This window comes from Delphinapterus leucas, chromosome 10 (assembly GCF_059928025.1).
Source record: "Delphinapterus leucas isolate spDelLeu-1000000601 "Yukka" chromosome 10, BTC_Dleu_Yukka2, whole genome shotgun sequence".
Taxonomy (NCBI): Eukaryota; Metazoa; Chordata; class Mammalia; order Artiodactyla; family Monodontidae; genus Delphinapterus; species Delphinapterus leucas.
In genome coordinates, this window is record NC_143138.1 from 104,646,676 (window position 1) to 104,672,662 (window position 25,987).

Here is a 25,987-nt window from a genome sequence, read left to right on the forward strand (position 1 = left end):
CCTGGTCCCATGTCAGCTCTTCCCATCGGTCTCCTCCCACTCAGGGTCCCGGAGCTCACCTCCAGGACTCCCAGGGTCCCTGCCCCAGGGTCTGAGGCTCTCCGGCCCTGGGAAGACGGGACCAATACCCGCTCCTCTTCCCACCTGCCCGGGGGGGAGCGCGAGCCACCCCCAAAGGCCCGCTGAGATGTTGTCCGGCTGGACCCTGCTTCCCTGGGTGTGAAACCAGACGGGGTGCCTCAGCGCAACCTTAACGCTGCAAGTGACGGGTGTGTGGCGAGTGGTGAGCAGGAAAGGGTCAGGGTGAGTCTAAGGAAAGGAAGCCGTTCACAGATCTGGTGTTTTCAGACAGAGCCACAGCCCTGTCACCCAGTCTTTCGTTTCTCTCTCCCTCCCTCCTTTTCTGTTTTTAAAGAAATTCAGTTCAGCACTAGAGTTGACAGCAACACTTCAGTAACTCATGGCACAATCTCCCCTGTGCAGACATCACAGAGGCAATGCTTGTGAAACACAGAGAAGTTTCGACAGTGCTGGAATTGGAACTATTGCTCAAGGTCCATCAGAAGCTCCCGTGCCATGTGTGCTGGCTGCGTGCGCCACAGCTGCTTCGCGCCCACCTCCAGCCTGCGCTCTGGGCGATGGGTGTCCGGCTGGCAAGGGAATCCCAGCAGGCTGCTCCGAGCTGTAGGAATACACTCCTTCATGGAAGGACAGTCAGACCACAGGATCAGGAGACCCACCCCCGGGACAGCAGGGGCTCCTGGAAGCAAGGAAGTGCCAAGAAATGGTTGCGGGGTAGGGCAGCCCATTCACTGTTCACCCCTGAGCATCAGCCTGGGGGCTTTGTGTTTCAGTAAATGAGGTAAGTGGGGCCTCTGCAAAGATCAGGGAAGACAGAGGACCAAAGAAATTAAGAAAGTTGACAAAGAACTATACTCACAGAGGAAGAGCTATCTGTTGAAATGACTGACTACAAAAACAAAATGTAAATTTCAGACAGCATTTGCAAAGCTATCTCAATAAGATTCTAGAAAACCTGGGAATCTGTGGAACAAGATATTAATGGTAATAAGACAACAAGCTGAGATTACATGGGAGATGCTGAGGGGCAGGCAGGAGTGACACAGGACATGGGTGGGCTTCTAACTCTTCATGTGGAAGCAGTTCCAAGCCTGCAGAAGAACGTGTGGGATTGAGGACAGTCCAGAGACACTCACTGTCTTCACCAAGAGCGACCTGTTGTTAACATTGGGCTACACTTTCGTCATCATCTCCTGTCTCCCTCTGAACTACAAGAGTAGTACAGTCCGTGAAATGTGACAGATTTAACCCTGTGCTTCTCCCGGTAGAATAAAGCCTCCTGCCCAGAGCACGAGGACCAGGGCGCACAGGATGAAAGCGGAGAGACCAGGGATCCCAGGGACCAGATGATTTTGAACTTGGATGATGCCTAGTTTCGGAAGCTGGGACGGTGCGTACACTCTGTGCCTGTAACGCTCTCCAGGGATGGAGGCTAGCCCCCCACAATCAAACACATCAACATCCCTTACGGCCCTCGAGAACATTCAGACCACAGGGTAAGTTCAGACCACAGTGGCTCCAGCCATTCCCATCAGGTCTGGCCACCACATGAGTCCAGGTCAGTTCAGGGTTTTCTGGCAAATGGTTATGGGCAGAATGTCCATTTTCAGAGCCTTGTGGACACTGGAGGTGCGGTTGAGGCACTGTGGTGGGTCCCCGTCCCCCGGCGGAGCAGACGTTCCAGAAGACCCAGGTCAATCGATACAGGATGCAGTAAACAGGACTCTCACGCGGGGATAAACACCTCAAGAAAGCGGGCCGGGAGGGTGAGACACAGAGTGGGCTCCTCCGGCCCCGGCAACGGGGAGGTCCCGCTGAAGTGGGACCCCAGGGCGTCACACAAACAGCTCGGGGGGGGTGGGTAGACTCATCGGGAACCTGTGGGCCCCCGGCGAGGCAGGCGATTCCAAGAGGGGCGTGGCCTACTCAGAGATGGCGTAAAAGGTTCAGTATCTGCTGGGTGGCAGAGGCCGATGCGGGGAGAGAAGCAGAAAGTGAGGGACAGAGGATAGATTTCGGAGGCTGAGCCGCCAGGGAAGAGTGAAGGAAGCAGAAGACTCAAACGGCTTCTCAGTTTGGGGCCGTTTTCTTTTTTTCTTTTTTTTTTGGCGGTACGCGGGCCTCTCACCGCTGTGGCCTCTCCCGCTGCGGAGCACAGGCTCCGGACGCGCAGGCTCAGCGGCCATGGCTCACGGGCCCAGCCGCTCCGCCGCATGCGGGATCTTCCCGGACCGGGGAACGAACCCGTGTCCCCTGCATCGGCAGGCGGACTCCCAACCACCGCGCCACCAGGGAAGCCCCAGACATACACTTTAGATGTCAGGTCATTGTTTTAAAAAATCAAACAGTAAAAGAAGGTAACAGTAGCTCAGGCTGTCACGTAGCTCAATCAACCCTTAGAACAACTTTGGGCAGACACCGCCATCACTCCCCTTACAGACCGTGGCTTCCACAGCCCCGAGTAACATATCTCAGGAGTGGCAGCTGGGAACCAAATCCAGCCCTTTGTACTCAGGCCTGTGCCCCCAGCCCGCTGCCTGTGTGCTGTTCTCAAAAAAAAAAAAAAAAAAAAAAACTCATCCGGGAGTTGTTGGGTGAAAAGTTGTCCACGTCTGTGCCTCTAGCGCCCGTGGCCAGACCAACCGCGTCCCTCCCCGTCACCACTCCTTCCGCCCAGAAAGGTGGTCAGCTTCACAGCCTCGCCTGCACCACGGGAGGCTCACACCTCTCCTGTCTGTCCCCCAATGGGGCTTTAACCATCGAGGCCTGTCCCCTGGCGGCTGACCACCAGGGAGCCCACAAGGCAGGCCTAGAGTTTCCATCGCAGGTTTGGACACGTCACCCAGAGTTGCCCCTCTGCTCAAAACTGAAAGTAGTAAAGAAAACGAACATCTCAATATTTAAAAGAAGGACAAAGAGTTGAACAGATATTGCACCGAGGAAGATATAAGGATGGCAAATGAGTGCATGAAAGATTGCTTAGAATGAGGCAGCTTTAGGCCCGCGATTTCATTCTTCAGAGCTGTTTTGACTGTTCCAGTCCTGTTGCGTTTCCATGTGAGCATTAAAACCAGCCAGTGTCTATGAAAAAGGTTGCTGGGAATTTGAATGAGATTGCCTTGAATCTGTGGATCAATCTGGGGACAAATGACATCATAATAATGATGTCTTCCAAGCAAGGAACCTCCGAGACTCTCTGTTTATTTAGGTCTCCTTTGATTTCTTTAAAAATATTTTGCAGTTTTTAGCCTCTTAGATTTATCCCTAAGTTTAATATTTTTTGTTCTACTATAAATGGTGCTGATTTTTTCTTTCAATTTCTGGTTGTTGCTAGTATAGAGGAATTGATTTTTGTTTATTGATTTGTATCCTGCAATCCTGCTAAACTCACTTAATAGTTCTAGGAGCTATTATGTATGTTCCATTGGGTTTTCCACATAGGCAATCACATCGTCTGCAAATAAAGATGGTTTTACTTCTTTTCCAACCTCAACGCATTTTGTTTCTTATTCTTGCTACACTGCACTGGATAGAACCTCCAGCACAAAGTGGGCTAAAGTGGTGGAAGTGGACCTGCTGTCTCTTTCTGGTCTGAGGAATTTAATGGTCTTCCACCATAAAATACAGCGTTAGCGGTGGCCTTTATCAGACAGAGGAAGTTCCCTTTTTTCCTAGTTTTCTAAGATTTTTTAAAAAATCTGATAGGATATTGATTTTTTCAAACAGTTTTTCTGTTTCTACTGAGATGGTCATGTGGCTTTCCTTACTTAATCTATTAACATAGTGACTGTTTTTTTTCAAATGTTAAATGCACTTGCGTTCCTGAGACAGGCTTTGTCGACTTGGCTGCCCTAAACAGCGCTCTGCAGGATCCCCTTTCGAGACTGTCTCCAGTTAGGGTGGCTGAAGACAGATGCCTTCTGTGGTTTAAGGGGCCCAGTGCGTGGACGGGACGGAGAGATCATAGCACACGTGCAGCCCAGTTCCTCAGCCCACCGCACACCCCTCTGGCGATGTCAGGACTGCAATTCCTTCATTTCACCCTCAGCCCCATAGGAAGGCAGGAAGGCCCAGCAGCCAGTATACCTGCTGGGCAGGTGAGCAGACTGGGACCCGGGGAGGGACTTATCCCCGCAGGTGACAGCCAGAGAGGGCGGGAGCTGGTGGCAAGGCCTCAGTCGGTGGTCCTCACCTCCCCCTGCCTTCTGAGCGCTCCCAACACTGGACCCAGGGGAGCCGAGCCCCTCAATTCCCACTGGGGGCAGGTCCGAGAGGAGTAACCTCCATGGGAGCCCTGAAACCTGAAGCTTGTATTGGCAAGGGTCCTTGTCAACCCCCATGGACCCGACGAGGCAGCTGAGGCTCCAGGAGCAGGGACACAGCGGAGAAGCCACGTCCTGGGGGTGCGGAGCCCCTCAAAGCGCTCAGGCCTTGGCTCCCGGCCAGAGCTGCGCCCCGCACACACAGAGATCTGCAAGGCATACAGAAGGCTCAAAACACATGCGTGAACATCCCAGAACGTTTAGCAGAGAAGCACCCGGCTAGCCCGCGGCCAGGTGGCGCCGCACGCATGGGGGCCGAGTGAGGACGTAAGTGGGTCCCCAGGATTGAAGGGGGTGTGGCCCACGCCCCCCTCCGCGCGCACCTGCGCCGGGCGCTGCGCCGCTGCTCCGACTCCGACCGCCCGGTTGCACTTCCCGGGGGTGGGGGTGGGGGTGGAGGTGGAGGTGGAGGTGGAGGTGGGGGCGGGGGCGGGTGGACGCAGCCGCGAGGAGCGTCCGCGCACCTTTACGGAGTGCCGTGCAAGAGCGGGTTGCACAGGTGCGTTCGCGGAGGTCACGCAGCCCCGCCCGCCGCCTCAGCGTCGGGGGCGGATTCTGTGTTTGCTTTCCATCCTTTTCTAGGGGCTCAGTCCCTACGCGCAGCTGAAACGAAACGACCCGCGTGCAGCTGCTGACTCGACCCCACCGGCGCCCTGAGAGGAGAGAGGCACCTTCAGCCGCCTCCGCTCCCTCCCCTCTCCTTCCCGCCTCTGCACAGCTCGCGCTTGGGACTTACATGTTTATTTTCATTCTTCCATGGTTACGTGGATTGACTTCCTACTGCCGCCGCTGCAACACATTCCCACGACCGCTCACACTTCTGAAGTCAGAAGTCCTAGAATCAAGGCGTCGGCAGGGCTGGTCCCTCCTGGAGGCTCCAGGGCAGAAAGTCTCCTGCCTTTTCCAGCTCCTGGAGGCGCCTGCGTCCCTAGGCTTGTGGCCCCTCCCCCACCTGCAAAGCCTGAGGAATAGCAGCGTCCAACCTCTCCCTCTGACCTCTGCCCCCATTGCCACGCCTCCTTCTGACCCGCTTGAAAGGACCCACGTGATTACCCCGGGCTCACTGGATAATCCCGGGTATCTCCCTGAGTCAAGATCCTTAACTTGGTCACACCTGCGGAGGCTCCTGTGCCCCGTAAGGGAATGCACTCCCAGGTTCTGCAGGTCAGCACGTGGACATCCTTGGGGCCATTATTCTGCCGACCACACTAACTGTGTAACTTTAAACAGTGTATTTAACCTCTGTATCTTATCCCATCAATTTTAGCAAAAGCTCTTGCTACCACCCACGTCATTTGCTCAACAAATATTTGTTCTGGGAGCTGGGCTCACAGCACCGAACAAAACAGGCAAAACCCCTATTCCGGAGGAGTTTATGTTCTGGTGGGGAAGACAGATAATAAAATGAGTGAGTGAGTAAATTATGTTCCCAGCACAGTTGATTTTTGGATGATGATTTGGCAAAAGTTATGTGCCTGCTCTTTGACCCAGCAAGCCCACCACTAAAAGTCGTGTATGAAGCTGTGTGCAAAGTCTGTTCTGTTTTATATCATTATTTATCGCAGCAAACACGTGGGAACAATCTAAAAGCTTATTAATGGTAAATAATGTACCATTAAATATAATTGGTAAGTAAATGGTGGCGCCCAGAAACCAGAATTTATAGCTCAATGTGATCATATTTATTCTAGGATCTGGGCTTGTAGCAAATCCTGTGCCCATGGAGCACAGTCTACGAACAAGTAAACCATGTGGTCTAAATTGCTTTTTTCAAGGCAGAGGCTTCTCTGGGGGACAGGAGACCTCAAGCATTGCACACCTTCCCGTGTTTGTCTAACTGGGTCGGAGCCAGACTGGCGTGACGTGACTACCTGTACACTGAAGACACCTGCTTCTCTTCCTGTAGCGGTATTTGGCGCCTGCATTCAGATTTTAAAAGCCGCTTGCAGTTATTGACTCACAGGTACGTGCTGCCTTTTCTCTCTGGAGTCGGATGTTTCCAGTGAGGCGTCTTGGTCCGCCGACCTCTGACGTGACCTTGTGACAAAGCTGGGCGACCCCGCTCCTCACTGTTCCCAGAGCCACCCCATTCTGAGGCTGCTCTGGGTTTTACAGGATCAGCTCAGCTCCGAGTCGAGGCCTGTTCACAAAACCGACACAGGAACCAGCAGGAAGAGCAACCCCGGGGCCAGGCTTGGGTCTCCGCCCGCGGCTCCTGGGGTCAGAGCGCCTGAGCCAGCCGGGGAAGGACCCAGGGCGGCCGGAAGCCTCCTGGGTCTCAGCATCCAGACCTCCTTCTACCAGGGGCTCCTCTTGCAAGGCCCCCAGGCCCCTCCCCCTGAGCTGAGTACCAGCCCAGAGTGCTTATCTGGACGCTCCTCTGCTGGATGCCCTCCTTGGTGTCTGAGTCTCTCTCTTGTCGGTCGTGCAGCGAGTCTGCTGTTTTAAATGTGCTGACTTACTGCATCTTCTCACAGCCCTTCACACAGGCGGATGTACCTGAGGTTCCACGAGGCTGCGGGCTCACCCAGCCTGGACTCCACTGTCCCCTCTGTGACCCACCCGCCGTTCTCTCCTGCCCCCCTCTCCCCGGTGGGTTATTGTCTTGGTTCTCCACTTGCCTTATGTGTGGGCAGAGCTATAATTATCATTATATCATTTAGTTATATATCAGTGTATTGTAATCATATTAGTATATATGTTACATGTTAGCGTGTTATATATTAGTATAGTACATATGTTATATCAGTATATTAAATGTTATGTATTAGTGTATTTATTATACATGTTATGTATTACTACATTACCAGTGTTATGTATGAGTACCTTATATGTTATGTATTTGTGTGTCATGTTATATATTCAAGTATTATATACTACGTATTAGTGTATCATACAGGTTATGTATTAGTGCATTATAGGTGTTAGGTATCAGTATGTTATGTTATGTATGGGTATGCCATACGTTATGCATTCGTGTATTATATATGTTGTGTATTAGTGTATCCTACATGTTACATATTCGTATGTTATACATGTTATGCGTCAGTATCTATGTCAGTTGACCCAGACTCTGATCCGGAGCCGCCAGCTCTCGGCCCCCTGCTCTCTGCCCTCCACAGCTGTCTCCCTCATGTCCCTCCTTCGTTCACCACCGGGTTCTGGAAGGTCTGTGTGAGTTCGTCTCCAGGGCAGCACGCCTACCGCAGGTTTTGGTTCTGCTGCTGCCCTTTTTCTTCCCTTGAGATGCCCCTTCATCCCTCCCATCGCTCTGTCTACCCCATCCTGGCGCTCTCCTGTTTCTGCCTGGGATCTCTTCGTGCCCTCCCAGGAGCCACGGGACTTTTCACCTGTTGGCGACTACAGGAAACCTCCGCAGATGCCTTTCTGGTCCCGCCGTGAGCCTCCGAGGTGTGCGCCTCCGTCTTCTGAACGCTGCTCTCTAGGCCACCATCCGTGTGTTCCTAACAGCCCCCTGGCGTCCAGTATCCCTCTTGCCTGACCTCAAATACAGCAAGATCTTTTCAGCCTTGGTGTTTGTCAGAGCCCGACCTTGCCCCACGCTCGGGCCCTCACATGCCGTTCAGAGCCCCTGTCCCATCGGCTGCCGAGCAGACAGCAGGCCCCTTCCTGGCAGCTCCTCTGCTGTGCCCACTGCCCAGGCCTGCAGGACCCTGAACGATGGAGCATAAGGAAAGCTACAACCCCTGCAAGCCCCGACCCCGGGCCTTTCTGCTTCGGTCCCCCAACCCCGTGGCACTTGTATGGACTCTGGGCCCCTCCGGGCATAGACAATGGTGACATCACAGGGTTTGTTTCTTGTTTACTTTCGTCCGTATGAGGCAGGGACCTGCCGTTTGCAGTCGTGCTTGTCACACAAAACGCCTGCAGCGTTTCCCCTCGTGACACCCTGCTGTCTCTGGAGGCCTGACTGGTGGTCCCATACCTGCCGTGACACCCATTCTGAGAACGTGGACAGAGCCATGGAGCCACCACGACTTACCCGGTGGGCGGGCGTGTGGCCGAAGCCGCACCCCTCCTCTGCGCTCCTTTCCCCGTCATGGAAGCCCCAAATTTAGCTGTGCTCAGAACCTGCCAGATTAAGGCTATGTTGTCCAGCTTTCCTTGCAGCGAATGAGGCTGTGTGATTAATCCTGGCCGAGGGGACATCAGTGGACAGGCCTGTGCTGTGTGGGGGGAGCACAAGCCCTGGACTGCTCTTTGCGGGCGGGCGCGGGGCCCCCGGGGCGCCAGGCTCGAGGGCAACGAAGAAGGTGCCCGGGAGCCTCAGGGCTGTTTCAACGGAGAAAAATACGCTTCCGCGGTGCTGGGGTTCCTTTGTTACGGCAGCCCAGCCCACGCTGCCTGGCATGGTCTCCGGAGATGTGCCTCCTCGGCCTCTGCCCGCCGTGCGGGGTGGCCCCGTGCAGGGCCGGGCGGTGCCGGGCTGCTCAGGCTGGCTCTCTGCTCCGCAACCTTCCAGATTCCTATTACGCACTGTTGTGGGCACACTGGGCCTGCAGGCCAAGAAAAACACTCCTCTTCCGGCCACACAAGTCACAAAGGGTGACAAAGGTGGTGGGGGGGGTCTCCCACAGGTGGCCAAGCCAGGGGCCTCCACAGCGCTCTGGACTCTGTGGCGCTGCCAGGGGCCACGGCACAGGACAACTGAGGCCCGGCTCCCGGCCCTCCGTCCGGCCAAGACTCAGGCTCACGCCCTGGAAAGGGTCTTCGCGGCTGTTCAGTCAGCACCAGGCTGCCACCTGGGGCTGTCACGCCCGTTCTGCGGGGTCAAGAAACTCCCCCAGAGGGTGGGCGAGGGTCAAGAGGTGGTCCTCGTCACCGCCGCCCCTTCCCTCCGCGCCCCTGACCAGCGCAGACGCCCAAGGGGGTCTGGAGCCCAGGCAGAGGGGGATGGCTTCACCACCTGGCACACACGGCCAGCCTGGCTTCGGCCTGGACAGAGGGCCAGCCGGGGGGCCGCGGCTCTGAGTGGGTGGCTGTTGGGGACAGACACCGAGAGCAGGTGAGCGGTGTCCCGGGTCAGCGCCCAGCCCCACACATCTGTGTGCTCACGGGCTCCTCCAGTGTGACCATCCCGGTGGCCCGTGTCCCTCTTATCTAGGCTCCACTGCTTCTTTATGGATGAAGAAAGCTCTACGTTAATGCACCTGGAAATCAATGCCTCACTTCCCCAGAGCATGTTTGGCCACAGAGAGTACGTCCGGTCAGGGTCAAAGGGCAGAGGTCACAAGGCCGAGTCCTTTCCCCAGGACCAGGGCCAGTTGGGATGGGGGTGCCCATTCTCAGATGCCCTGTGCTGTGCTGGGCACACCTGCCAGCTCCACCGACAGGAAAGACAGCTGTAGCGAGAGGTTCCCAGGTCAGCGGGGACGATGGCCTCCACCTCAGTAGACGCACAGAGTACCCGTGCAGACATGCACACGTACACACGCACACGCCTCGCTCCACCTCTCCGCTGCAAACCCACGGAGCTTCGCCACCTGCTCCAGGTCCGAGGGTGTCACTGAGAGCCCCCTGCCCGACGTGCCTCAGGCCCCGGGAAAGGACGGCCTCCACGTCGTGTGGACAGAGAACTGGGCAGCCCTCTCGCTGCGGTGCCCAATGTGGCTGCCCTGCCTCTCCTTGCTAGCTCTCGGCCCCTCCTTGCTCTCTGGTCCCCGCTGGCCCTGCTCCCAGCCCGCCAGGGCGTGCAGATGGGTCCAGGCCTCAACCTCATCTCCCTGGAGCTCGGAGCAGCTGGGCTGCGTCGAGGCGGCAGCCTAACCCCATGCACTGGCCATCCCCCCCTCCACGCGCCCCCCACCTCCAGCGTCTGCCTCCGCCTGGCCAAGACTTCTAATCGGTTCAGAAATCGCAAGTGGCCATGACGTGCCACCTCCTGGAGGGGTTCGAGGGGGGAACGGTCTGCTCCACACCCCGCCACGGTGCACACGGTAAGTGCACGGTACATGCTCAATGCACTGCACACGAGGTGGGAAGTGCCAAGCCAGGGTCTCAGACAGGAACTCGGGGGAGCGGTGGCCCTGTGCGCTGGACCTGGCCTGCGGTCTCTTCCCACAGCATGCTGGGATGGGGCGGCCGTGGGTCTGTGGAAGGGAGGCAGCCCTCCAGGAAACCAGAACGAGCAGAGACCCAGCCCATGGTGTGGAAGTGGGGCTGTGGGGACCCTGCACTGCTGGACCAGGGGCTGGACACCCAAGGAGCCTTTGTATCCCTCCAGGTACACACCACGGTCCCCAGTGCTGTGGATGCAGACACTGAGACTCAGCCCCAAAATCACGCCCGTTCCTGGCAGAGCAGAGGAAAGCAGCACACGAATGCCACAGGTATCAAGGTCTTTTTTCTTTTTATTGGCAAAGTAAATATATTTTTATGAAGGACCAAAGAAAATATATATAATTGTAACATATGTACACCAGCTTTATAGATTTTATTTCAAATTTACACAATGTTGACATGTTATTAAAAGATTTTATGTAGATGCACCTATGTACATTTTATTTACATACATTCATAGGATGTGAAATAAACCTCTCAAAACAAGCTAGTTCATTTGATATTAATTTCTAGACAAAATAAGGAATGCATTTCTAAATCAGGGTTTTGGGAGGCTCTATCTAGCTCTTCCACACGCAATGCAGCGGCTCCCCTCTCCTCTTGAAGGTGACCCTGGAGGCTGCCGTCTGGATTTGTCTGGAAACAGGATGAGGGGCTGAGCCACACCGGTACCATCGCCCTGGGGCAGACCTGCATCTGTACGTCTGCCCTGCACATTTAACTCAAGCACATGCACTGCCACCTCGCCGAGAGGGGGCTTGTCATCCAATCCCACATCCACCCGGAGGCCAGGTCCTGCACCCCTGACGCCCCACCGTAGCCTCCAGGGGTCAGGCCAAGGGAGGCATCTTGGACAAAGCCACGCTCACACTCCATTGCAGCCCCGGACGTCTGGCCTACTTCCTTCTTCCCAGCACCGCTCCCTCCGGGAACTGACATTTCGAAACTGCACACGTCTTCGTCCCCAGCAATCAAGTGCTAGCCCTGGCCCAGGCGGGGAGCCCAGCGGGAGAGGGGCCGGGCCGCAGGAAGGCACTAGGGCCCCCAGGCCGCCTCCGGGCCCCCCCAGGCGGGGGCGGGTGGAGGCCTGGGTCCGCATCCCCGGGCTCCAGAAGGTGGCCTGGAAGACGACAAGTCCCTCTGAAGGAGGCCAATAACTTGTTGCTACGAAGTACCGGGTGGGGCAGGTGGTCGGGCGGCTCCGGCCCGGTCAGGGTCAGGGCCGAGGCGCACGGCTGCTGCGGGGGAAGCGGTGCACCTTGACGTGCTTGGACAGGTGGTCGCTGCGCGCGAACTTCTTCTCGCACACGGGGCACTGGTAGGGCTTCACGCCCGAGTGCGAGCGCCGGTGCCGGGACAGCTCGTCCGAGCGCGAGAACCTGTGGGACAGGGCGGTGAGCGGCCGCACCACTGCAGCCCCCGGGCCGGAGCGCTCGGGGTCCGCTGGGAGGGTTGCTGTCCTCCCCTCCCCCGCTGCCCCTCCGGCCCCTCCAGGGAGGCGAGAGCAGCCGACAGCAGGCCTGTGCCCGTGCTGGGGCCTGAGGGCTGCTGGTGACCCCACAGGCCCCCGACTGCAGGTGCACCTCAAGCCCCCCTTACACCAGAACTTGGGGCTCCTGTGAGTGTCCGCACGGGCAGCCCTCCCCTGCGAGAGGAGACAGGCCCGGGGGCGAGGCCCCTGCCCAGCCCTGCAGGGAGCTCCCAGCTCCTCTGTTGCTTCCCCCATGGAAGAGGAAGGGCCCTCAGACTTGGCCCCCACGACCCCTGGACCCTACTTTCCTAAAAGCTGGGCCCCCTGAGATGTCCCCAAGCAAAACTGCACCCCTGCAAGGCGTTCCTGAGGGTTTAAATGGTTCCCCTGCCGCCTCCCTATTGTGGCCCCCACCAGCGTGGGAGCCCAGAGGCCGCTGGGGAGAAGCAGCTGCTAGGGGACCCGAGCTGACCACAGGGCTTAGCTGTTGTCACTGACTTCAGGTACTCCAGGCTCTCCCCACTCCCGACCCTGGGCCAGGCAGTGAGACCCCACTCTCCCTACACACGCTCTCCTCCTCTGTGCTCTGCCTACACGACCTGCCCTTGGCCTCTCTCACCCCAGGACATATGCACGTACTGTTGTACTGTTCCCTGTCTGGAATGCTCTTCCCTCCGATCCATCCCTTAGAGCTCAGCTCAAATGTCACTTCCTCAGGAAAGCCCTCCAGGACTGCATCCCATCCTCAGCTCCCATGGCACTGGGCACTTCTCTTTTCTGGCCCTGGCCACTGTTGCAACTTCAGTTTTCAACTTTTTGATGAATGTCAGTCTGTGCCACTAGACTGTCAGCTCCACGAGGAAAGACATACACGCCATGGCCGGCCCAGTGCCCAGCGCATGGTAGGTGTCCAGTACATGCATTTATGCGAAAGAGCGGACACGGCGGCGCCCTTGGGAGGATAGAAGCTGTCAGTCAGTCCTCTCCTGCCCCAGAACACACATGCACACGATGCACACTGCGTACACATACATGCCACACGTATGCACACCATGAACTCAGGTGCATGCACTCACACGTGTACACGTGTGCACGCCACAAAGATGGATACGTGAACACGTGCACACGTAAGGACATGTGAACAGGAGCGCCCGGCCCAACAGCCCTGTCCGTGGGCCACGCGCGAGGTAGGTGACGTGGTGGCCCGGAGCCGCTGTCCCCCGCCCAGCCCAGGCCGGGGCTGGCGGCCCACCTCGGGCCTGACCCTGTGTGTGGAAGCCTTGGTCCCACAGCCTGCTGAGGGCCAGGACGGTCCAGCAGCACAAGCCCAGGGAAGGCTCAGGTGGAGAGCAGGAGGGCCTCAGCACCAGATGGGGAGCCCGGCCCGGCGTCCCTCAGCCCCTCCAGTGCCAGGGTCCTGCCCCACGGCGCGACGCGGCCAGGCTTCTGTGCTTGGAGGCTGGCGCTCCGCCTCCCATCCCAGGGAGCCAACCGGGGCAGGCAGAGAGCAGTGCTCTCGGCTGCCTTTGCCAATAAGGAACTGGCCCGTCTGCCAGGGGAGGAAACTGAGGCTGAGTGATGAGTCCCTGATCCAGGGTCACCAGTGACAGAGCAGCCAAGGCCAGAGCGAAGGTCCTGCACAGCGCCCTGCATGCCCTGCTCCCCGCAGAAGGCCTGGCCTCCTCCACAGAGCCGCGCCAGGCGGCGTGTGCCATTGCAGCCCCGTGCAGGCAGGAAGCGGCATCAAGGCTCCTGGCCATCAGAGCCCGGGCCACCTGCCCCCAGCGGAGCCAGGCCTGCCCCAGGCGAAGGCTCCAACAACGCACCCGCCAGGCACGAGGCGTGGGGTCAGCCGCACCCTCCCAGTCAGGGAGCCGGGACCGGCCTCCCTGGACCGACGCCAGCACAGCGAGGGCTTGAAGGGGACGAGGGGCTTGCTGGGGTCCCAGAGCCGGTGGGGTGGCCAGATGGCTTAGGGCCCGCCCCCCCCCCCCCAACGGCGAGCCTGCGTGGCCCTGAGCAAACTCGCCACCTGTCCTGGACCTCAGAGTCCGTCCTCTCTCGTCCAGTGAGGTCCTTGGGATTCCTGCCCACCTCCCAGGACTTGTCTCAGAGGCCGAAGTGGTGGCACAACGGCCACAGCGGCCTCTCATCAGGGGATGCCTGGGAGGGGCAGGTAGCCGAGGGACATCCAGGCCTGAGAAGAGCTGTTCCCAGACACACACCTCCTCCTCTCCCTGTAGCACGGGGGCCCTGAGAAGACCCCTGCCGCACCCCCTCACCACTTTCTCCCATACGGCAGCCGTCACGGGAAGGGGCCAGGTGGGCAGGAAGCTCTGCTACCTACTGCCTGGACCACCCGGGCACGTCACCAAGCTCTCTGAGGCTGCTCCTCCTGGACACAGGGAGGGGCAGACTGGCCGCAAGGACCGCGAAGGTGCAGAGGCCAGGAGCGCGGAGGGCGATCGCTTGACGGCTGTGAGCTGGGCCCTCGTGAGTCACGACCATGATCAGTGCTGCTGGGGTGCAGGACAAGGAAGCACAGGGGTCCAGAGGACCCTCCGGAGCCGCCCCTCCATCAGCCAGGAAGCCACCGCTGTGAACGGTCAGGCTAAGGGCTGCGGTGGGAACGGTGCCCCAGGGTCATGCAGTGCGTGACCTGCCCGACAGCACTCGGGCTCTGCGACTGCAGGGAAGGGTCGTGGCAGCGGGGCCGCAGCTTCGGATGCTGTCCCTGGCTCTGCAGCCTCAGCCTGCCAGCCTCCTTCTGGGGCCTCCCGCCACGTGGGGCTGCTGGACGCCGTTAGTATCCCTATTAGCTGCGGCAGGAGGGCACGCTCTGTGGATGGAACAGGACTTCCCGCTGCACGGAACTGCGTCTGGGAGTGAAGCAAGGAAATCTCTGGGAAGGCGGCAAACGGCTCTTCCTGGACGGTGAGATCCAAATAGGGACAGTCTGGCCCCAGCCCCTTCCAGGGCGCCGGAACCAGGCCACTACGGGGAAAGAAGAGGGCGTACTGGGCTCAGGACCAGACACCGCAGGAAGGGGCGGTTGGTGACCTGGGCCAGTGATGACCTTGGGGGACGCCGTTCATGGCCCAAAGGTGTGCAGGGCAGGGCACAGGACACGACGCCACGGCCAGAACCAGCCCCAGAGGAGGAAGAGTCAACTGCTCGCCAAGACCACCAGGAAGAAGGCAGGGGTCTGGGGGTGGTGAGCTCCCCACACGGAGGGCAGGCCTGGCTCAGGGCGAGGTCCACCCCCCACTGGAGGTGTGGAGGGGGCTGCAGAGACATCCTGAGGCTACAGGCGGGCTGAGGGCCTGGCTCTGCCGCGTACCAGCTGTGTGACAGTGGACAACTTCCTGAACCGCTCTGGCCACAATTTCCCCCTCTCTAAAATGGGACGACAGGCTGATGCCTGCTCGTGGACTTGCCACGACTATGGAGCCTTCTCAGCACGTCAGGAGCTTTTGTTTCGCTGTTGTCACCCCTCCGCTCTATTCTCCCGGCCCATACGCTGATGCCCGGCAGCTGACAGCCTTGGGGAAGAGATGGGACACCTGCCACCATGACTGACAGTAGGTGCCCAGGGAGAGGGTGAGGGCCTGGGGCTGCATGTGGGAGAACCGTGCTGGCCACAGCGTGGGTGGGTCGCGCTCTGTCCCGGCGGGCACGTGCCTTGATCATTCTGGGCTTCAGCGTCCCCCTGTGTAAAATGTGATGGTGCCGACACATCACGGGGCTGTTGGGAGGCCTCAAAGAGCCCGTGACACGGGAAGGACAAAGCCAGAACCATCGCAAGACTGATGACAGCTACCACTGAAGGAGACTCCCGGAGACACGGGGCACAGAGAGGGCCGAGCACGCCTGCGCTGCGGAGGGGAGGCTGGCGAGCAGACCGTGTGTGCCCGTGGGCCAGAATGAGGAGTTTGGACAGGAATCTGAGTGTACCAAAGTAGGCCTAAAGGCCAGAGTAGGTAATGAGCCCCCGTGGAAGGAAGTATGCAAGCAAGTATGGGGATTTGTGGAGGGAATTCCAGCTCTGAGAGTCCTAGAACAGTGCCTGGCATTCCGTGAGTGCTTGTGAGCTGGTGACTGTCATGTTATCCCCTGTCCTGTCCCGACGGAGCTGCCCCAAAGCCCATCTATCCTCCCACCCAACTGCTGGAAGGACTCCCTCCACCTCTGTCCCTCAGCTGGAGGCTATAAGGGACACTCACGTCACGTGCACATTCCCAGGGGTTCAGGATCCCTGAAGACCAACCGGGGAGAAACAGCCCTTCCAAGGGGCGGGCGCCCTCAGCTCCCAGCCAGGCAGTGCGTCTGCCACATGTGACACCATGAAGGCCAGACCCAGACCTGGGAGAAGCTCCAGGAGTGGCTGACGGCAGGGACGGCTCCCAGGGGCGTCCGGGGAGATCTCACTGTGCCAGGCACCCACCATGCCTGCCCCTGCCAAGGGGGTCCTGGGCAAGATCCGTGCAAGGGCTCAGACAGTGGCAGAGCTGAGTCCCCACCATACAGCTCCTCCCATGGGGAACTCAGTCCCTCTGAGGCCACCGTGCCGGGGCTGAGTCTGCCCCCCTGTAAAGCACTGTGGGCTGAGTGTTCCGTCTGCTCTCTGGGGCAGCCCAGAAGGGCACAGGTCCTCTCCTCCTGGGGAAGCGGGCCGGCGGGTGGCCTTGACCAAGACCACACCTTCCCGCCCTGCGGCTCCACCCAGCCTCACTCTGAGCGGAGGGGCCCCCTCCTAACAGTCAGCAGTGGCCGGGGACAGTGGCTGGGAACGTGAGGCTGCCCCACGTCTCCACAGCCTAGCCCCGCCACGAGGAGAATGCAGGCCGAGGCCTGTGAGTCTTGGGTGCCTCCGACCCGGAGTGCCGCCCACGTGGAAGCCGGGCCGAGCCCCTTCCGGGTCCTTCTCACACTCTGACCTCGTATGAGAGCGACCGCACAACGCCTGGGAAGGGGCGCTGCTGTGCACCCCTGCACGCACAGCCCTGGCAGGCAGTGGCAGGGAGCAAGTCCTCACTTTCCAGATGGGAGACGGAGGCTCGCCCAGGGGGCCACTGGAGGGCAACGGTGGGAGCGGCAGATCGGGGCTGGGGCTCCGACCTTCGCCACCAGCTGCCCCACCCCAGGCGTCAGGACGCCCTCTCCTGCAGCTGAGCCCCTGCACGGCCCCGAGTCTGACCACTGAACATGGCACCCCGCCAGCCCACAGGCCCCACAAGCTGCCCTGTAAGCACACCCGGCCGGGAGGCGGGAGGCCCGCGGGGCTGGGGCTGGGGCTCTGGAAGAATCCCTCAGGTCTGTGGGCGCATTTGGAAAAGCCCCTTCTCTGGCCAGCTCAGCACTCCATGGCGAGGGGCCGCCAGCATCACATCCAACACTCAGGTCACAGCTTCCAGCCACGCCACAGCCTTGGCCAGCCGGGACTCTGCGGCCAGCACCTCTGCCCAGGGGGCCAACTCTCAGGTGCTCTCAGATGAGATCCCAGCAGGAAACAAAAGCTGCAAACTGTCCCCCGTGTGCTGCATGCACCCACGCACACACACGCCCAGGGTACAAACGTGCCACGTGCACACGCACCATCACATTTGGTCACGCAGCAGAGACCCACGTGGAGACGGCAAGGTACACACACGAGCCCGCACACACAGCCACACGCCCCTCGTGAGGTCCGGTTCTGCACACGGAAGAGCGTGCCTGTTGTTACACACACACACACACACACACACACACACACACACACACACACATACACACACATGGAAGCCCCACCAGCCAAGACCCAGACTGTGTCGGCAGCACACGCACCTCCTGGGCAAGCCAGCTTCCTGCAGGGAGGGTGTCCTAAACAGGGGAGAGCCGCCGGGGGCACCCCTGAGCGTGTCGGCTCCGGACCTGCTGCCTGAGCTTCAGGAAAAGGTGGACGTGCCCTCCGAGAAGGTGGGCCCCCCGGGGGCCTGGGGGAGAGCCACAAGGGTGCCGCCCAGCTCGGCCTCCCATGGGCTGGGGAACCCTGGGCAAGCCCCCACCCCTACCCCTTGGAGAGCTGGTTTCCCCCACGGTGCCACAGAGTCGAGAGCCTGGAAGGAGTCTCCCGCCCTCGGTGCAGCACCCCTAGCCTGGTCCCCACTCTCCCTTGGCCTTTCTGGCTTCCCAAACCCACCGCCAGGTACCCCGTGCAGAGCACAGCCTAGGTGCCCCAGGACCCTGTAAAGACAGCTGGCGCCTCTGGTCGGGCTGTGACTTCTCTAATCTGACGCCTGGCTTCAAGTCCCTTCTGCAAAGTGGCGCGCCCTTGGGCAAGTTACTTAGCTGCTCTGAGCCTCTGCTTACTCAGCCGTAAAGGAGAGTAAGGGTGGTACTTACCCTTGGGGGCACCCTGAGGCACGAGGAGCGGTGCACACGGCTGCAGCCGCCCTGCACTATGCTGAGCTGCCCCGTCACTACCACGAGAGCCCTTCTGTGTGGCCCAGCCCCTCTCCTCCAGCACGGGCGCAGCCTTACCTGGTCACCGTGAGACTGCAGACCAGGGATCTGGAGGCACAAGAAAACCTCTGGGCGGTGTGCCAGCTCTGGCCCTGCCCCTGCCCACCCCTCTCTCCCCTTCCTAAGCAGCCTTATCTAAGGGTGGGGAATGTGGCCTCGGCAGCACACCCGGGAGCATGGAGACGCCCGGCCTTCCGCCGCCATACTGACCTCCAGCCGCAGCCCGGCCAGGTGCAGGCGAAGGGCTTCTCCCCCGTGTGCCGGCGCAGGTGGGCCTTGAGGTGGCTGCTTTTGGTGTACATCTTGCTGCAGCCGGGGAAAGTACACTTGTGCATTTTGATGAGTTCTGCCGCTGGGTTCTTGGGGAACTTCTGGCCCATGAGGAGGCCGGCGGAGCCGGGCCCCAGGGGTCCTGACCCAATGGGCTTGGCGGCGATGGGCACAGGGGCGATGCGCACGAACTTGGAGGGCAGGTTCAAGCTGGAGGAGGGCACCGCCTGGGGCACCAGCGTGAAGGTTTGCCCCTGGATGTTGACCAGGAGCTGGGCCACCTTGACGCTCTCAGCGGCCTGCCCGGGGGAGACGGGCTCGGTGCCAGATTCCTGCTTCACCTGAACCGGCTGGATCTGCAGCAGCACGGGGATGGGGCCGTCGGGGGCGGGACCCCCACCCGTGCTCTGGCTGCCGCCCACGCCAGCTCCCGGCGGGGGGGCACAGCGCTCTCTCCCACTGGCCCCAGGATGGAGGTGGCTCCTGTGTAGCCCGGCGGAGAGCTGGCCGCGGGCCTCCAAGTCCTTGCTGTTGCTTTCTGGGGCCTCCTTCACCCCTGGCTCCATGTTCTCCTCCAGAAACTCTTCGATCTCCTCCAGGGTGGGCTGGAAGGGCCTCGGGACGTCATCGGGGTCTCCCACAGGAAACTCGGGGAAGGAGAAATGCTCCCCCTTCACAGGTGCCGGTGCTTTCCGCCAGGTCCCCCAGGCCATGGGGCCGCCGTTGGCCCCAGCGCTGCCACCACCACCGCCGCCGCCCAGCGTGGCCTGGGACAGCAGGAAGTCCAAGATGCTGTCCTGGCCCTCGGCCCCGGGGCCGCCGCTGTAGCAGGAGCAAAGGGCTTGTGAGTCAGGGCTGGCACAGGAACAGAGGCTGGAGGCGTCACTGTCGTCCTCCGAGAGGGGCGAGGGCAGCATGTGGTATGCCCGTCCGCCGGCCAGCCTGTCACCCAGGTAACCAACGGGGTACTTCAGCGACGAGAAGGTCTCGTCCACTGGAAGCAAGTGGTCCACCATGCTGGCCTAGCCGTGCCGGGGGCGGCTGCGGAGAGGAAGGAGGAAGCCCAGTCAGGAGGGCAGCACGCTCACCCGCCACCTTGGGGGCGCCTGACCCCACTCTGTGGCCAGCCACAGCCGCCCACTGCCGAACGTCTGGGTCCTGCGTCCATCCTGGCTCACGGGAGAACTCTGTCTGCAAGAGTGTTTTCTGAAATTGCACCACCTGTTTGCAAAAGTGCTCTCCAAGCCCATTGCACAACCCGGCTCTTGTGGTTGCACAGAGATTTTCCAGAACAATTCTGGGAAGGAACATGCGTGTGTCTGCAAGTGACTGGGTGTGAGTGCACGGGAGGGAGAGGGTGAGCGTGTAAGGAGGCCCTCGGCACCCCGAACAGCCAGGCGGCACCCCCGTCCAGCTGAGCAGAGTCACTGCCATCCCAAGGACAACCGACCTCAGCCTCATTCTTGCAGAATCACTGGAGGGGGTAGGAGAATGGTCACCTGCCCTCTGACCCCGTGCTGCTGCAGCTTGGGTAGGGTTTCCAGATTAAGCAAATAAAAATAAAGGCCACCCAGTTAAACCTGAAACTCAGATTCTAAAGAATGAGCACCTTTTTTTTTTTTTTGCTGTACGCAGGCCTCTCACTGTTGTGGCCTCTCCCGTTGCGGAGCACAGGCTCCGGATGCGCAGGCTCAGCGGCCATGGCTCACGGGCCCAGTCGCTCCGTGGCATGTGGGATATTCCCGGACCGGGGCACGAACCCGTGTCCCCTGCATCGGCAGGCGGACTCTCAACCGCTGCGCCACCAGGGAAGCCCTGAACAACTTTTAATATTTGTGTCCAAACGTTAGATGGGGCAGGCTTATATTAAAGAATTATTTCATCTGAGATGCAAATATAACTGGGCAGTTTGTATTTTAATCAGGCAAGTCTAGTTGGAGGCAAAAAATTAGACGCCCTCACGGGCTGTTTCCCCATCTGAAGGGGGACAGCCCCCCACCCTCCAGTTCTTGGACCCCTCCTGTCTCAGCTACCTGCTCTGTGAATCAGGGAAGGCAGGGACAGGCCTTCACAAAACGCTCTCAACTGGGCCGGCACCTTCCCCGGGGGGCTTTCCTAGCGGTGCAAGGGCCATGCCCTGTGGCGGTAGCCCGAGGGAGCAAAAGGCACCCAGGTCCCAGAGCCCAGCTATTATCTCCTTTGACTTCACAACTGCCTGCTGCATGGAAAATAAGACCCCTTGGGCTGCACCCCGTGGATCACTCACCACCTCAGGAAGGCCCAGCTCACGCCCGTCTCCCTACTGGACCAGGGGCTCCATGAGGGCAGGCTGGGCCGTCGGGTCGTGGCTGTGTCCCCAGCTCCTGGTGAGGCAGCTGGTGCCCAGGAGGGGCTCAGGGAACGTCAGCAGAGAGGAGAGAGGGAAGCTGAAGGCCATGCTGGGTCCGGTGTCCAAGGAGAGTCAACAGTGTCTGGCTGTGACAGGGCCACCTCTGCGGACCTTTGTCCCCACCCAGTGACCATAGCGGGGTGTTTGCTGAGGTTGAGGAAAGGGTGTTCTGCACCCAAAGCCAGAGAGTCTCTGCTGCCTGGCATCACGTCTGCACCCACCCCCTTGCTCTGTCTCGAGCACCAGTCCTGCACCTGGCACCCAGCACTGCCCAACGGTCAACAGGCCCAACCAGGGGCAGGAACCTCCCAGAGCCAGGTCATCATTGATGACCTTGGGCAAGGCCTCGCTCTCCCAAACCTCATTTTCCCATCTGTTCCATGCTCTGATGACCGTGTCCAGGAAGCTAAGGCAAGGTGACAAGTTTGCACCCAGGGCAGTTTTACAGGAGAACGTTTGGCCTTTTGATTTTAAATATTCAGCTAAGCATTTAAAACTGGGAGTTTAAAAACATACACTATTCACCAAATCGGGTGCTGAGAAGGAATGAAAATGCCAGATGATGTGAAGAACAGAGTCCACACTCAGCCTGAGACCCCCCTCTCCCCTGTCGCCCACGCTGAGCTCCTGCCTCTGCAACTTACCAGCTGTGTGACCTTGGGCAGGTGGCACAACCTCTCTGTGCCGTGTTTTGGATGGGGATCCTGCCAACTGTGCCTAGTTCCTGGGTTTTTGTATCACCAATGAGCTAACACACGCTGAGCACTCACTACAGGGGCAGGCGTCCATGCAGATGCCCATCAGGACTAGCCTTCAGGGTTAGCCTCAGTGGGTGAGTATGTGGTCTTTCTGCCCCTCTGCTGTGATGCTTAGGAATCCGGGGACTCCAGCCTTCCTGGAACCAGGACTGAGGCGGTAAGGGGCAGATTGGGCCGTGTTCCTGCCCTTGAAACTCTCCCCTGAAATGTGATCACTAACTGAATATTCCATGATATTAAGGAATTACAGTTAATATTTTTAACTGTGATGATGTATTGTGGTTGCTACACACTTTTCAAAGGACGCCTTACATTTTAGAGATATAAACTGAGGTATTCACAGATTAAATGATACCAAAGAAATAGAGGGGGAAATAAATAAGTAGAGTAGGGCTGGGTAGGAGGAAACTTATAGATTCCCAAGGAAATGGGACCCAATCTTGTCCCAGCAGCCCAGCACCTGGACCCTGCCCATCCGCCCCAGACCTCAGCTCCACCTGCCCCGCTCGCACTGGCTGTGCCTCGAGCTCACCAGCTTCATGGCCTCAGGCCAGGGCCCTGGCTGTTTCCCCTCCGTGGACCCCTCTTCCCCAGCACTTTAGGAGGGAGTACCTTATTTAGATCTCAGCTCATAAGTCACTCCCCGTGGGACCTCCCTGACCACCCTCGGTTACACCACCCCACATCGCAGTCTTCCTAACAGTCGCCACTGCCTGAAACTATCTTAGTTATGTATTTGTGTACCTCATTTTCCGTCTACCTCCCCACCAGAATATAAGCTGTTCTGACTGTTACCCCAGAGTCTGAAACAGGACCTGGCAGAACTTTGCTGACTGAGTGAAAGGGCTGGGGCCGGGGTGGGGGTGGGGGGTGGGGGCGGGGGAAGCAGCAGCAGACTGCCTGGGTCCTAACGCAGGGCTCATCGGCCTGGGTGGACGCAGGCACTGAGAGCCCAGTAGGGGCTGCGGGGCGCCGGGCGCCGGCCGTGAAACACAGCAGCACGTGGCACGGCGAGAGACGCAGGCTGCGTACACGGGGAGGGACGCCCTGTTCCGGACTCCGCCCCTCCCCGGCCCGGCCAGGCCTGCTGTTTATCCTCCCGGGGACACAGCGGCTGCAGGAACAACATGTAATTGATAACAAGCCCAGCGCCGGCCAAGGGCCTTCCATTGGGTCAGCGTGAAAATCACGGGGGCGGCGGGCGGGGGCCGCCCTTCAAAATAAGAGTCTCCACTCCCGCGCCGCCCCGCAGGCCCCAAAGTCGCGAGCCCAGCGTCCTCGCACCTGTGGGGCGGCGGGGCTCCCCACGAGCCACCCGGCCCTTGAGGGGAAGTGATTTCAGGGGCTCAGGCACTTGGGGATTTTGTCACCCGGGCCAGAAAACAGCGGCGGTGGGGGGAGGTCCACAGGGGGCCGACCGAGGGGAGGGAGAGCGAGCGGACCGCTGCGGCGAGCGGGGTGGCTTCCCCGCTCCGCTAACCGCGCGGGGGTGCCGTGTGACTGCGTGTGCGGGCCGTGGTGAGAGCCGGGAGGGGCGTCCGCGACACGCTCGCGCGTGGAGCCGCGTGGTGTCCCCGCGTGGTGTCCCCGCGTGTGTGGGAACGCGTGTGGGAAAGGGGGGCAGGGGGAGCCTGGGGCGCCGCCCGCGGGGCACCGAGCCCTCGGCCCGCGCCCCCTCCCGCGGGCCGGCTGCGGTGACCGACAGTAACCCCTCCGCCCCTCCCCGCCGCGCGCCCGCCCGCAGGCCCCGTCGCGCCCGCCATATGGGAGGCCGGCCCGCGAGACGCGCACGGACACGCGGGGCCAGGCGCCTAGGCAGCGGACCAGCCGCGCGGGGAAAGTGCCGGTGGGCACGTGGGGTCGCTGACCCACCAGCCTGTCCGCCCCCGGCCCCGCGCGGGGCTACCCCGCTCCTCCGACATGTCCTCCGACGCTCACGCAGAGCCTGGGACAGCCGTGCGGGCGCCCGGCCTGGCGTGCAGAGGCCCGCCCGCGCCCCCCGAGCTCCCCTGCGCCCCGCCAGCCCCCTGCGCGCCAGGCCCGGTCCACTCGCGTCCGTCCTCGCCGCGCCGCTCCCACCTGAACTCGGCGCACGGCCGGCCGGCGGCCAGGCCCGGCGGTCCCGGGGCCCTGCGGGCTGCGCTGGGGGCGGCGGCCGCGCGTCCTGCACTCGCTCTTGGTCGCCCCGGCCCGCGTCGCTGCGGCGGAGCCCCCGCCGCCGCCGCCCGCTCGGCGCTCACTCCCGGGCTCACGTGACGCCGCGGGCGCCGCGAAGGCTCGCAGGAGGCTCGGCCCCGGGCGCGCGCCCCATTGGCCCGCGCCGCGCGTCACGCGCCCCGGCCCCGCCCCCTCCGGCCCCCTCCCTTCGCAGTGGACTCGCGGCGGCCGCGGTGTCCGTTCCTGAGGCTCTAGCCCAGGTGAGAACGTGGGGCTCCGAGAAGGGCCCACGCGGGGTGGGCGCCGCGGGGCAGCCCCGGCCCGACCCGCTCTCCCCGGCTCCCACCTGCAACCCCGAGCGGGCCAACAGGTAAAGCCAGGACTTGTCGGGGACGCTGCTGCAGAGATGCGGGCGGGTGTCCGGCCAGGTGAGCCTCCCGCTCCCTCGGGAGAGCGCGCTCGCTGGAGTCCGCAGCAGCCCCTCGGGGACAGGAAGCACGAGGCGCAGAGTGAGCGGCCCAGGAGACACGTGAGCTGAGGGTGCCGCTCACCCAGCGCGCCCTTTAACCACACCTGTCGGATCCTCAGCCAACATTTTACAGATGAAGAGAAGGACTCTGAGGCCGTGGTCCTCCCAGCACACAGCTGGTAAGGAGGGAGGAGGGGTGAGCAAGCCCGTCCGTCTGCCCCGAGAAGGCATCTTCCGGGCAACCAGGATGGTGGGCAGAGAGCGCCTTCTACGGAGCTTGCATCCTTTCCCTTCCTGGCTTGGGAGGCGGAGAGCGTTTCCGTTCCTCCCCAGGACACTGCTAGAACCGGAACTGATAGCCAGGACCTGTCCAGGCTCTCTGGAATGCTGTGGGTCTGGGCTCCTAAGTACACGCCGGGCACTGGATCCTGCATCCCGGGGCCGTCCCCGTGCACATAGCAGTGCCAGGGATGCAGCTCCTGCTACCACGAGGGGCCAAACTGGGGCTTGGCCGGTGGGTTTGGAGGACGCTAGCGATGAGGATGATGATAATAATGATGCTGTCTGCACTTCCTGAACGTTCATGGAGGCCGTGGCCAGAAGCCGCAGAACAGACGGAGTTCACCCTTTCCTATAGAAGAGACAGAGGTCTGGAGGGTTCAAGCTCACTGCCTTGTCGCCTGTCATTGGTCCTTTGCTCCTCACACACTCTCAGGCCAGCGTCCCCCATCTCTTTGGTGAAAATCACACCGAAAAGTCAGAAGAAGCTTGGAAGCAAAGACACATCCATAGCTTCAGCACACAGGGAAGCTTCGGCACAGGCTAGTAAGAAGCTGAGCAGAGAAAGACAAGCACTGTATGGTCTCACTTACATGTGGAATCTAAACCAGAAACAAAAACAAAATGATAGAAAAAGAGGTCAGATTTATCAAAGGAAGGTGAGGGGGTGGAATTAGAGGAAGGTGGTCGAAAGGTGCAAACTTCCAGGTATAAGATAAGTAAGTACTAGGCATGTAATGTACAACGTGATAAACACAATTAACACTGCTGTGTGTTATATATGGAAGTCATTAAGAGAGTAGATCCTAAGAGTTCTTATCACAAGGAAAAACACCTTTTTTTCTCCTTTTGCTTTTGCCTTTATTGTATTCATATGAGAGGCTAACTAAACTTATTGTGGTAATCATTTCACAAAATATGTAAGTCAAACCGTTATGTTGTACACCTTACACTTATACAGTGACATATGTCAATTATATCTCAATAAAACTGGAGAAAAAAAAAAAAAAAGAAACTGAAAAACAGCCAAGATGCTGTGTCACAGCCTGAGTCAGATCACGTCCCTTCTTGACCCAGAGCATTCCATGGCTCCCCCCTCACCACTGCCTTCAGTGCTCTACAGGGTCGGCCCCCATCCTGACCCCAACCTTCCCTGTACTCCTCTCCCCCTTGCTCACATCCCTCCCACCACAATGGCCCCTTGTGGCC

General features: G+C 59.9%; 1 protein-coding gene across 1 annotated transcript; it reads right to left on the minus strand.

Annotated features, from left to right (window-relative positions):
* Positions 1–10,712: 10,712 nt before the first annotated feature.
* KLF15 (KLF transcription factor 15) lies at positions 10,713–24,113 on the minus strand. Its single transcript, XM_022562529.2, has 3 exons — positions 23,953–24,113; positions 18,667–19,767; positions 10,713–11,863 (listed from the first exon to the last, which is right to left on the minus strand). Exons 2-3 carry the CDS (start codon positions 19,740–19,742, stop codon positions 11,701–11,703), a joined length of 1,239 nt encoding a protein of 412 aa, XP_022418237.1. The 5' UTR covers positions 19,743–19,767; positions 23,953–24,113; the 3' UTR covers positions 10,713–11,700.
* Between the last annotated feature and the right edge of the window lie 1,874 nt (positions 24,114–25,987).